Source organism: Hirundo rustica, chromosome 5, assembly GCF_015227805.2.
Source record: "Hirundo rustica isolate bHirRus1 chromosome 5, bHirRus1.pri.v3, whole genome shotgun sequence".
In the NCBI taxonomy this organism is placed as follows: domain Eukaryota; kingdom Metazoa; phylum Chordata; class Aves; order Passeriformes; family Hirundinidae; genus Hirundo; species Hirundo rustica.
In genome coordinates this window covers 1767568-1780644 of record NC_053454.1, presented here as the reverse complement: position 1 = coordinate 1780644, position 13077 = coordinate 1767568, and the positions used below count along the sequence as shown (strand labels likewise).

Genomic DNA, 13077 nt, shown 5'->3' with positions numbered 1-13077 from the left:
GTCTTGCTGTTGGCCTGCTGGGAATCTCTCATTGTCCACAAAAGTTTCCCTCGTCCTCCTAAATTGATGATTTTCTCCCCGAGCTCAATTTTTTGCCTAAATATGGACTCTTTCAGAGCTAATTTCTTTTCACAGTTTGCTTAAGCACACGTGTGCGTGTGCGCTAAAATCAGTTTCAAAATGTCTCAGATTTATTTTTAATCCAGGGTTGTTTTGGGGCTTTTTTTTTTTTTTTTTTGCAGATGCCAAAAGCATTGATTCCTGTCTGATTAAAAAATAAATAAATAAATAAATAAATAAAACCCACGGAGTATTTTCAGCATGATTTAGCAGCTCATCTACAAGGATCTTGACTGGCTTAACAAAATGGTTGGTGCTCACTCGTGTGTGGAAAAGGCCCTGGTGTCTTTGGATGCACATTATTTTATTTAACCCGAACACAATTTAATCTTGGGGAGTTAAAAAGCCAGAGTTTAGGCTGTTGTCTCAAAGCTTGAGTCAATCTCTACTGGGAAAAGAAACCTATCTCTTTTTTTCTTGGAGCAAAATGTTTTGTTTTAGTGGAGCTGTCGTCCTCAAATATTTTTGGATGCAAACCCCTGGAATTGCTTCTGGAAAGAAAGCTTTCCTTTTAAATTTTTTCCCTCCATATTTTCATTTTAAGCTGTAGAAGCATTTATCAGGTAAGCCTTGAGTGCAACAAAACATTCAATTCCAAGTCAAAGCAAACACCAATTTTCTTTTGAGACAAATAAACTGTTTTGCTTGATCCCTTGCTTAGAAGAAGTTTGGGTTTTGGATCATCCAGAATCCTATTCTTTCCCTTATTCTTTTAATTCTGGAAGAACCATCAAACCAGAAAAAACAGCTGTTTGCATGATTTCATCTAAAAAGCGAAACACTCTTTCATAGCTCTGTTGCAGAATACTTTCATGGAGCGATAGAAATGCCATCAGAATAAGGATGCTAAGAGGAATTAAACAAAACTGTGATTTTTTAAAGGCAGTTTAAAAACCCCCAACACAGAGGATAAATAAAACAATGACCTTAGGCACAGCAATAAATACACTGCGGCAGCACAACCAGATTTTGTTTTGTGCTGGATGTGAAATGGGCTGTCTTGGGGCTCTCCACCCTGCCAAGGCAGCCTGAATTAGCAGCTGGTCAGTTTTAACACATCCAGCTCTGTCAGAAGGGCAGGGAAGGAGCCAGAGGAGCCGAGGGAGGAAATCGGAGCCTGCAGGAGCTTCCTGCCCCCATGGCAGGACAGAAGCACTGACAGCTGCTGCTGAGATGTTGTGGCAGAGGAGATGCTGGCCTGGAGTGTTTTCTGGGAGAAAAAGGGGCTGGTTTTGTGAAGCAGGTCCTGAGATGGGCAGTCAGAGCGTGCCCTGCAGACACGGTGTGTGGGACTCCGGTTAAATCCCTTAGGATCATTCCTGGTTAGGATCTCCTTCAAATCTCTGCTCTGTCTTAAAACATCTCCCTCTGGAGACAGCAGCTACAACCTCCCCTGCTCCTCTGTGCAATTCTGACTCCATCTGTGAGGAGCGCGAGCTCGGAGAACATCTGGGCACATTGCTGTGTCCAACCTCACAGTCCCTCGGGACATTCCCTATGGGCTCGAGCCGCTTTCCCTGCTGTCACCCACCAGTCCAGACTGGAAATCTCATTGGGCATCCCTAGAAAAAGCAGGTCTGAAGTGAGACAGGATAGAAATGGCTGCTGAGAAGAGGCCAGGTGAGTGTTACCCTGGTTTTCCTGAGTTTTTTATAGCCTTTTGATTTTTCATATGATGGAGTCAGATCTTTTTAGTTACTGTACAATATTAAAAGCAGTTCTACCTTTTTCCCACATATGTAACATAAACAAATCCTTTGTTTTTCATTTTCTGTCCTTTGTTTGCATATTTCTAACCTGAAAACAATTGTAGCTGACGGCTGGTCTGGCCAGTTGGCTTGAGAGGTGAAAACTCTAAAAGCCAATCTTCTGCTAGACCCACAAATGTATAAAAAGTAAGAAATAAACACAGGGGCTCTCTCTCCACCTGGATTCAGCCTTGAGCTGGATCGGAGAAGGATCTCTGCCCTGTGAAACCTCTCTCTCTGTGTGACGGCTTTGTGTGTCTCGGTAACAGGTGAGAACACAAAACACAGCACAGGAGAAATGTTGATTGCTAAGCCAAACCCTGCCAGCAGTCAGCCAGGACATCCAACACCCAACACCCAACATCCAATATGGATGAAGGCGTCAGAGTTCCTGATGGTGCCAGAGGTGGGACTACACCGCTCATGCCTGATAAAGGAAATCTGGAGTAAAAAGAGCACCACAAACAACTTTCCCTGAGCATCTGAGCAGTCCGGCTTTGACAACAAAACGCCAGAGATGTTCAGCAAAAACTGGAGCAGGCATCAACTACCCTGGAATTGTCCAAGGCCTGGCTGGACAGGGCTTGGAGCAACCAGAGATAGTGGAAGGCATCCCTGCCCGTGGTTTTTGAGGTGTTTTTTTAAGGTTCCTTCCAACCCAAACCATGCTGGGAATTTATGAATCTACGACCGAACAGGCAAAGGTTTGTGGGGCTGCGAGTTTGATACTACAGTGCTGATCATGAGAAAAGCTACCTGCAGGAAAAACAAGGCCCACCAGCACCAAAGAAGTGAAGAGACGCTTTGAAGTCAGAGAGACCAAAGATTCTACACCAAAATAAGGAAACCAGCCCTTTTTTTTTCCTTCTTTTTTTCTTTTTTTTTTTAAAGAAAAAGATAACATCATTCAGTGCATTTTTTTCAAGCTTGCTGGACATCATACTGAAACACCGTAAAGCTGTCAGGGAAATTATATGCTTTTTTCTGTTGTCAACCAAAGCGTGCTTTTATGGAGTCAATTAGCCACAAATGATGAACACACGTCACTTGTCTGGGAATGAATTACAGTACAACCCAATAAACACAACTGGCTTCGCTCTCTGAGCATTGCCCTGGTGAGGAGGAGGCGTCAAACTTCCCTATCCCACCACAAATGAAACTCCGTGTTCGTTTGTGTTTCATCCTGCAAATCCGTCTCCTTCAAGTGCTGCAGTGCTACAGTGTTGGGGGGAAACGGGGTCATTGGTATTTCTGCTCTGACGTGCAAACCTGGACATGAGCTCGGGGTGTGAAATGCAATTGCATCGGGGAAAAGGGTTCGGATAAGCCGGGATGGCTTGGATGTACAAGGGAGCTGCTGTCATGTTCCACAGAGAAGTGCAGCCAATGTCGTCTTTACACAGGATTTTTTTGTGCTCTCCGCAGACCTTAGAGCCCTTTTTGAAGGTGGAGAGCCACAGTCTCACCAAGTTTTTAGGGTTTTTTTTTTGTTTGGTTGGTTGGTTGGCTGGGAGGTTTTCTTTACCTTTTTTTTTTTTTTAAAACTTTAATAACAGATGGGTAAACCGAGGCACAGAAAGGTGGCGTGACTTGCCCACAGTCGCTGGTAGACCTTGACCCCCTCCCAGGTCTTGCTCCCACCTGGGACAGAGTGAGAAGGAAGGGCTGTTCCCAAAGTTCCCTCCACTTGTTCCCAGGGTGAGGAAAACCGCGGCTCCTCACGGGGCGAGGGGAAGGGCCATCACTCTCAGCGGCAATGTCCAGAGGGGCTGGGCAGCTCCTGCCGACCCCCAGGGAGGCCAGGGAAGCGAGGAACCCGGCGTGGAGAGGCAGGAGCCGGTGGGTCAGGCACTACAGGATGCACTCGTGCCTCTCCGTGGCTTTCAGGGCCTCGTGCATGCTGGCGGCCGAGAGCCTCCTGTTGATGTTCCTGTACCTGCAGCGCAGCAGGTTCCAGAAAGTAGTCCTCAAATCCCGGTTGAAGAAGGCGTAGATGAGGGGGTTGATGAGGGAGTTGGTGTAGCCCAGCCAGAGCAGAGTCCTCTCCAGCCTCAGGGGCATGCAGCTGCAGCGGATGCCGCAGATGAACGGCCGCGCCGTGGACATCAGGAAGAAGGGCAGCCAGCAAAACGTGAAGGCCCCCACGATGATGCCGAGGGTCCTGGCGGCTTTCTGCTCCCTCTTGAAGATGGAAATGTTCTTGCGGTCTTGCCGGAGCAGCTTGGAGAGCGTGGCGCATTCCTCCACGGCCTTGGTGCGCCGGGAGCTGTGGTGGGCGCGGCTGGAGGCCTCGAGGCAGTAGACGCCCTCCTCCTCGTAGTGCTTGGGGAAGTTCATGAAGCGGTGCTTCTCGGCGCTGACCTTGGCCGCCTTGTAGATGCGGCTGTACATCACCAGCATGACGGCCATGGGGATGTAGAAGGCCACGCCCGTGGAGTAGACGGTGTAGCCGAAGTCCTGGCTGATGAGGCACACCCGCTCCACCGTCACGTTCTGGGCCCAGCCGAACAGCGGAGGGAGGGTGATGGAGGCCGACAGGAGCCACACGATGAAGACCATCTTGGCCATCAGCTTCCCGTTCTGCCTCACGGGGTAGGTCAGCGGCCGCGTGATGCCCAGGTACCTGCGGGGAGGAGGAGTCGTCAGATGTTAAGGAGTGGTTGCTGCTGGGTGGCTTTCACTCCTGTGAGAGAATTTTGGCCCTCAGAGGGGACAAGAAATTAGTTCACCAAATGAAAATCTCCCCAGGCATGCGATCTCTCGACTAAACACCTCAATTTATTCCCCGCTTTCTTGCAGTCAGCCCATGCGTGGAATCACAGAATGGTTTGGGTTGGAAGGACCTTGAAGACCATCCCATTCCAGCCCCAGCCACAGGCAGGGACACCTTCCACCATCCCAGTTTGCTCGTGCTTTGACCAGCCTGGCCTTGGACACTTCTAGGGATGGGGAATCCATACCAGCAGGGGTCACTGAACTGCTGAGTGCAGTCCGAACTCTACACGGTCTCCTGGGGAATAAAAATGCTTTAAAAAGCTTTGTTTTCAGGAATTTAGGAAAAAAAAAAAAAAAAAAGAGCTTTAAGAATTTTATTTTTCCACCAGAACTATTCTGTACAGAGGACATGCAACAGCTTCCAGCCACGGCACATAACTCACTCCAGAGTGTTGCCCTCCCCAAGGGGACACCAGGAGTGGGGTGGATGATGCTCAGAGTGATGTGCCACAGGACAGATTCCAGACTAGAGGAATAACTCCTAGCAGTGTTTAATGGGAAGTGGGAAGCACAACAGCCTTCTCTTACTTGTTGGTGAAGAAATACAACCTGCAGCTAAGATGGCCCTGGGAGACCAAGAAATAACCTTGCCTCTGGCAAGACTTAAAGATGTGTGTGGATGAGCAAAGCTGGAGGGCGGAAGATGCTGTTTGGGGGCAGTCTTTGGGCCCCTCACGACAAAAAAAGTCATTGAGGGGCTGAAGAGTGTCCAGGGAAGGGAACAGCTGGGGAAGGGTCTGGAGCAGCAGGAATGGCTGAGGCAGCTGGGAAAGGGGCTCAGCCTGGAGCAGAAGAGGCGCAGGGAGACCTTCTGGCTCTCCACGACTCCCTGAAAGTTGTTGGCCACTGGAAACTCAAATGGGAATGACCCAAGCAGCTGGAGCCATCTGCTCGCTTGCACAGCCTGTAGCTGCCAAAGTGATGGAGTCCAGCTCTCCCTCAAGAGGAAAATCAGTGGATTTTGGAGTAAGAGATCCTGAACTCACCTGGTGACCCACAGATTCCCCAATCCTGACCCCTGGGGTTAGGAGTTACCTTGTTATTTTGCCTGAAAGGAGCTGGAGGCTGCACCCACCATCAGCTCCTCGTTGTGCCAGGGGCTGTAAACGTGAACCATCCTGTCTTTTATTGGAGGAGTTTGTGTGATAAAGAAATTGTGTCAACTGTTGGCAAATTAGAATTGTAAATCAATAAATCAAGGGGGGAGTTGGCCGCTGTCAGCCAACGTTCCCCCTGGAAAACATCTGCCTGCTACTCAGCTCCAATCAATCCAGCAAAAACCTCGAGCCACTCATATGGATTTCTGTTCTGCTACGGCCTTTTTGATTCCAATCTCCTGCTGTCAGGAATTTTTAGGCAGGAACACATCACCTCTTAACTCTTCTTGGATAAACGGTGTCACTCCAGAGGGGCAGTGAGAGCAGCAGCTCTATGAGTACTTTCTGCCGAAAGCTGAACCAAAAAAAGAAAATATCTGTGGAGAATTTTACCTCTGCTGTATTGTTTTTATTCTGACAGCCAGCCTTACTGTGTTAAGAGATTTTCTCTTCCCTGATTATTTTGCTTTTCCAGATCGTCCCTCAAGATTAGAAGATGGAAATTAAATATTAGAAAAATTTAATTTCTCCTCCCCTCCTGACTGCTAAATCAATTGAGAAACTAAATTTTCTCCCCTGCCTCCCTGATAGAATGTTTTTGAATTCATTCACTGAGCTGTTCTTTCCTTATTTTCCTCTGTATTCTTTCTTTGAGCTGGCCTCAGTCACAAGAACCAACCAAACCTCTCTGTGACCGTCTGTGTTTTCAGAGAATTCCGGGATGGTTTGGGTTGGATGGAATCTTCAAGATCATCCATTTCCAACCCCCTGCCATGTGCAGGGACACCTTCCACTACTCCAGGTTGGCTCCAAGCCCATCCAACCCGGCCTTGGATACTTTCAGGGATGCAGCATCCACAGCTTCTCTGGGTAACCCATTCCAACCTGATGGCCCCTGATGGGAGAAAACCCTGCTCTGCTGCTGCAATTCCCAAACTGACACCCCCAAAATCACCCCTCTGTACATCCAAGCCAAGAACTTCGCCAATAAACCCGTGCTGTGTTGTGTGCCATCCTCTCTTATGCTGTTACCGGGTTTCTTCGGAAGCCGATCCGCCAGGGATTTGCTGAAACTTCAAGGAATTTACGCGCTAGCCGAGGAAAACGCTCGCTGACGAGGTTTACCAGGCTGGCAAAGCTGACACATTTCATCCACGAGTGCCTCGTGCAGCTGCTGCTGGGGGAAACGGGGCCGTTTTGAGGTCTTTGTAATAATTTTGAAGAGAGCAGGAAGCCCTTAAAATAGGGCAGCGTTTACAGGAGGCGAGGTGGCACTGGCAGGCGGTGGAATTCGAGTGGAATTCTCTCCCTTTGAATTTTTTTTTTTTTTCTCTGTGTGTGTGTGCGCGTGTGTGTGGTGCTGCTAATCAAGTTTAGGGATAATCAGGTAACAAAAGGCAATTCCCAGGATTTGGGGGGCCCGCGCCCTGCTGAGCTGATGGTGAAGCCACTCATCCTGCGTGCGATAAATTCCTGCCACATCCCTGATCCTGCAGATCCCAGCCCCTTAGCTGTGGGCTGCACCAGCAAACCCCATGGATGAGCCAATTCAGGGTGTTTGTTCTGCTCTCAGTGGGACTCATGGAATGGTTGGGTTGGGTTGGGTTGGGTGGGACTTTAAATCCCATCCACTCCCTTCCCTGTGGCAGGGACACCTTCCACTAGCCCAGGATGCTCCAAGTCTCGTCCAGCCTGGCCTTGGACACTTCCAGGGATCCAGGGGCAGCCACAAGCTTCTATGGGCACCCTGTGCCACGGCCTCCCCACAATCCCAGGGAACAATTCCTTCCCAATATCCCATCTAACCCTGCCCTTGTCCTGTCTTTACATTTCCTGATGAAAAGTCCCTCTCTGGCTTCCCTGTAGACCCCCCTCAATTGTTGGAACGTTATCTCAGGGATTAAATAACAAAAATGACCCAAACCTCTCTGAGGTTCCCCTTTCTCCATCCTGCAGCTTATGAACTGGGAAAACTGAATCCCCACTCAGAGAGGAGGACAAAGGAGCCCAGAATTAAGGTTTCCTTGACTCTGCTGTTTTACCACAATTCCATGCCTCCTCTGCAGCTGAAATAAGCTCCTTCCCTGATTTCCCAGCTGGTGCCATTCCTGCCCCATCCTGCTGAAGGAGAGGAGGGAACAAAAGGCAGCTGGAGGCTGCTACTCCTGCCCATGCCCTAAGTCAGAGCTGGTGGAGCATCCCAGGGATCCATCCCAGAGGCAGAGCAGGGATCTACCCAGCCTGGGAAACATTTGGATGGAGGACATGGGAAAGGCAATCCAGCAAAATGCTGTTCAGCTTTCACCCCACTGACTTTTGGGCGGCATCCTTTTCCTGAGGGTGATCCCAGTTTGGAGCATATAATCTAATTTTGGGTGGAAAAAGCTCGCCAGATAAAGGGGAGAGCCCCAGCAGAGCTGCCTGGGAAATGGATGGAGAGTTTTTTCTCCACCAGGAATGCCAGAAGTGATGTGTGGGCTTTGGGGAAGCTCCCTTTGTCAGCTCCTTGGCATTTTTATGGAGAGTTTCATCAAAGCTGAGCAGCTGAAAGAGGGGAAATTTTTTTGTTGGTTTGTTTTTGGTTTGTGACATTAAAAAATCTGCAACATTGGCAGGCTTTTACATAAGGAAAATATAGGAGGAAGATGGATGTTTCCAGCATTTTTCTTTTCTGATTTGAAAGGAAATCAATCAAATCTCGCTTCAGACAAGATTAGTTCTACCAGCTTCAATCGAGAGGCTTTTAGGAAGCGCTCGACATTAATAATCAATAACTGCAGCCTACATTTTAATAGTCCTCATTATCCTGGGCAAACCAAGTAGCTTTTCCATCTAAGCTAAGCAAAATATTGAGGACACTTCAGCCATCGATAAAAGCAGGGCCTCCTTGGCAGGAGCAGGCCTGACAGTGCTGACCAAGTTGGATTCAGGACAGAAACAGAGGAAATATTTCTATTCCCAAGAAGGACCAGGGCTTTTCCTCTTCTTCCTCACAGGGCAGGAGGAAGAGCTGGTCCCCACCACTGAGGGGAGGTTTGGGTTGATGCCTCACTGAGATAACAATTTAATCTCTTTTGGAGCAGGTTCTTCAGGGACTCCGCAAGCTCAGCCCTTGGTTTTTGGTTGTATCAGCACAGAAATTGAGAATTGCACTTTTGGAGATGTTTCCATCGAGTGCCAAACCAAAAATCCTGCCCACCCCAGGCTCAGGGGGGAAGTGGAGATCCAGGCGTGATCCTGGACTCTCAATCCACCTCCATGCACTGCCTGAGGGTGCTGGGTGGATGTGGAGCAGTGATGCTGCACAGGGTGCTTGAGACATTGCCCTGGGATGATCCACACATTCCAGCCCATTCCTGGGGATCCCTGAGGGCGGAAAGCAGCAGGGCAGCACCCCAGTCACCTTCTCCTCCAATGTGCACCAGGGGACATCCCAATAATTCCCATTCCCTCCTCAAGCTGCAGCACAGATTGACCCCACAATCCCCCTGCACTTGCAGTTGTCCTTCCTCCCACCCAGAGCCGGGTGGGAACAGCTGGAGGGACGCTCCAGCCCCTTCCCTCTGCTCAGTCCTTGCTGTTTTTCTCCTTTCCCAGCTGGAAATACATTCCAGGCAACTGCCCTGCAACCACTCGACTTCCCCACCAGGCCTGTGGTGAGGGGACAATGAAGTCCTGGGAGCAAACCATCCTGGTTCAGTTCCTGTGCCGACACGAGAGGGACGAGACCATGCCAGAAAATCCAGGCTCTTTGACAACCTCTTGGGACAAAGCTTTTCCCTCTCTCCTTCCCGGGAAAGACAAAGGGACATCAAGTTCAGGATCTGTCCTTGGATATGGATCTGCTCCCCGGAGCGGTGACACTGGATGGGAGGGACGTGAGGGAGGAGTGGGATCCATGGCAAGTATTTTTTGGGAAAGATCTCTCCTGTTTGTGTTTGGGAAAAACTTGCTCCAAGGAATGGGATGGGATGGGATGGGATTGGTTGGGAAAGGAGAGGAAGGAAAAGGGAAAAGAAGAGGAAGAGGAGGGGAAGGGGAAGGGAGAAAGGAGGAAAGGAAAAGGAAAGGAAAAAGAAAAGAATTGCATGTATTGTGGTTTTGGGGACTTGGGATGGGGTGGGGAGAGTTGTTGGCATGTTTGGCCAAGGAAAAATGAAAGGGGAAAATAGAAAAGGGAAAGAAAAAGGGAAAAGGGGAAAAGGAAGGCAAAGCAAAAGGAAAAAAAAAAGAGAAGGAGAAGGAAAAGGAAAAGGAAATTTTCAAGCAAAGCCAGTCTGGTTAGTGTGTAGCCACTTCCCTGCTCCTCTCCCACCGGGAGGAAGCACTGACACATTTCATTCCTGCATTTCATCCCTTCCCTCTCACAGAGTCAGCCTCCTGCCAGCTCTGAGCACACCTGCTTTTTTTTTTTTTTTTCTTTTCTTTTCTTTTTTTTTCTTTTTTTTTTCTTTTTTTCCCCAACAGGAAAATTATTAAAATAAAGCAAGTTCAGCAGAAGAGCTGAACCTTGCCTGTGGCCTGGCAGGGGTTTTTCTCTCTGCCAGCAGCTCTGAGCTGCCCAGGGCTGTGGATCTGCAGCTCCCAGGGGAGCAGTGGCTGGTGGGGAAGAAGCTTTTGGAGCAGGACCCGCCGCTGGCGTGCCCTGGGGGGGGATGTCAAGCAGCAGCAGGATTTTTCTCAGTCCTTGCTGCTTTGTCACCCGCTGTCACACCTGCAGAGGTGACCGGGGAGGTGGCACAGCTGAAAGGGCACATCTCAGGTGTGGGATGTGTCCCTTCCCTGAGCTGCTGCTCCCAGCCCAGCAGTGCCAGCTCAGCCCAAAGCGACCCCCCGAGAAGCCGGCACACGTCAGCCCCGGCCACCGGCTCGTCAGCGCGACGGCCCCGATGACGCAGCTGCTAAAATTAGAGCCACCGAGGTGCTGACTTGTCCAAGCCTGGCCACTTTGCCAGGCAGGCTTAGCCTTTCCCTCCCGGCTCCAGGTGTGGGAGGTGAAGCCAGCAAATCCTCACAGATGCACTTACTGGGCCAAGCCAGGGGGTTTGGGATTTTTGGGATGGGGCGTGGGGAGCTGCTGATATCCTTAGCCGAGGCACGAGTCCAGAGAATCCCACGGGATTGGCTCCAGAAGCCCTGGAATCTGGATTTCCAAAGTGCATCTGGGGTTTCTTTTGGATTTCCTGAATGGTTTGGTGGCCCAGGCACCTTCCATGGAGAAGGTCAGGTGCTGCTCCTCAAGAACAACGTGAAGCAGCTGCCAAAAGGGGGAAGACTAAGGAAGTAACTTAGGGAAGTTACTTGAGAGAACACCCTGAGCCCAGCTCTTCCAAAGGGAATGAGGCACTGAATCCCCACAGAAAAACCCTCACCACTTGGAAAAAACACCTCCAGGAACACTGATCCAACCGGGAACACGATTCTAGTGGCACCCAGCCCCCCGAAACCCCCCAAAAATGTCAGAGCCCACCTGAGCGTGGGGCAGCAGCCCGACTCTGCCTTACCTGTCCACACTGATGATGCACAAGGTCATGATGGAGGCGGTGCAGCACATCACGTCCATGGCGATGAACACGTTGCAAAACACCTTCCCAAAGAGCCACTCGCCCCCCACCAGGTCCGTGATGGTGACAAAGGGCATGACGGCGAAGGCCACCGACAGGTCGGCGGCGGCCAGGGACACCACCAGGTAGTTGGAGGGCTGCCGGAGCTTCTTGACGATGCACACGGAGATGATGACCAGCCCGTTGCCGGCGATGGTCGTGAGGATGATGATGGAGAGCACGGCGCCGATGACGACCTTCTCGGTGTCCCCATAGAGCAGGATCTCCTCGCCGCAGTCGGTGGCGTTGGTGAGGTTGGAGGGCGGCAGCTCGGGCTCGGCTGGGGCGGGGGGTTCCTCAGTCATGAATGGATTCGGGAGCGGTTCCCGAGGCGGCCGCTGCTGCTCTGAGCTCTCCACCAAGAGAAGGTGCTGCTCCAGAAACCTCCTGGGGCTGGCCCTCAGCAGCATGCTCCGAGCTCGGCACCAGCGCTCCCCCAGCAGTGACACCTCCAGTGACGAACCAGAACATCTTGTCACACACAAACAGGGGCGAAGAAAATCGAATATCCTCTCATCCTCTCCCCCACCGTCACCACTCCCCCTCCGCCCCTCTCAGCTCTTGCCTCCCCGAGGATGCGGCTGCATCTCACGTGCCCGGCAGGGAGCCGCTTCCCGAGTCTCCTTAAGGACACGCATTTCGCCGGGGGATGCTTGCAGGGAAGCCGCTCTCTCTCCACTCGGGAAAGGAGCCCGGGCTGCCTGCAGCATCTCCCTGTGCTCTTCCAGGAGAGAGAACCGTGGAATGTGTTTCCCTGCCGAGCTGTGCCTGCTGCCTTTTCGCACTTCTCCCCTGCATCCCTACGTTTAATCCCTTGCGGAGCCTCCTCTGTGGATACGGGAGCGGCTGCGACAACACGAGCCACAGCCCCGCTGTGGGCTCAGCCCCCGCCGCCCGCATCCCCTGCCCGTGGCACGACGCGAACTTCAAAGCCGGGACCGCGAACCCCCTGCCCCTGGCACGCAGTGGCCACACGCGGGCTCTCGGTAGCCACGGGGCGGGCAGCGGGAGCACACCGGGGTGCCTCGCACAGCCCCGGCATCTCAGCTCGTTCCCGGAGCCCGAGCATCCCCGCCGCGCTCAGCCGGAGAGCCGCGGCCGCGCTCCCACCCCCGCGATTCCGCCCCTGCGAGTATTTCCCGGCCATCCGCAAGGAAACTTCAGAGCGCAGGGCTCACCCCTGGATGCTCCGAGCATCACGCACAAACCCTGCATCCCCTATTTTTTCTTTTTTTTTTTTTTTTTTAATTGTCGCTGTTTTGTTTCAAACCCCGTTTCCCACCCTTGAAGTTTTGTTTCAAAAGCCGGGTCGCGGCCCCTTCCTCCCCTTTGCAGCATCCCCCGGGCTGCGGCCGTGGGCGGTGGTGGTCCCGGAGTTACCTGTGCCGAGGGGGTGAGACATCCTCCAGGCGAGCCCCTGCCAGCTCCGGGCGGGCGAGGAAGCGAAGAGCCACCCCCGGAGCATCGCTCTCCCCTCCCCGCCTCGCCGGTCCCTCCTACCGCCCTCCCCTCGCCTCTGCCGGGCAGGGACCCAGATGGTCCCTGGCTCCCTGGGAGCCCCCAGGGAGGAGCAAAGAGCGGGGCGGGGGGGTCCAGGCCGGATCCTGCAGCGATGGGAGGGAGCGGGGAGCGAGCGAGGATCTCCAGGGAAAAGCTGGAAGTTGAGGAGATGCCTTTGGAGCGCCGAGAGGCAGGAGAAGCAGCCTGGAAGCCAGCAAGTAGGGCAGGCGCAGG

General features: G+C 51.9%; 1 protein-coding gene across 1 annotated transcript; it reads right to left on the bottom strand.

The window, feature by feature from the left end:
* Positions 1-2788: 2788 nt before the first annotated feature.
* Positions 2789-12804, bottom strand: LOC120753029 (5-hydroxytryptamine receptor 7-like). The gene is made up of 3 exons (XM_040064904.1): positions 12724-12804; positions 11245-11792; positions 2789-4491 (listed from the first exon to the last, which is right to left on the bottom strand). Exons 2-3 carry the CDS (start codon positions 11751-11753, stop codon positions 3720-3722), a joined length of 1281 nt encoding a protein of 426 aa, XP_039920838.1. The 5' UTR covers positions 11754-11792; positions 12724-12804; the 3' UTR covers positions 2789-3719.
* Positions 12805-13077: the final 273 nt, after the last annotated feature.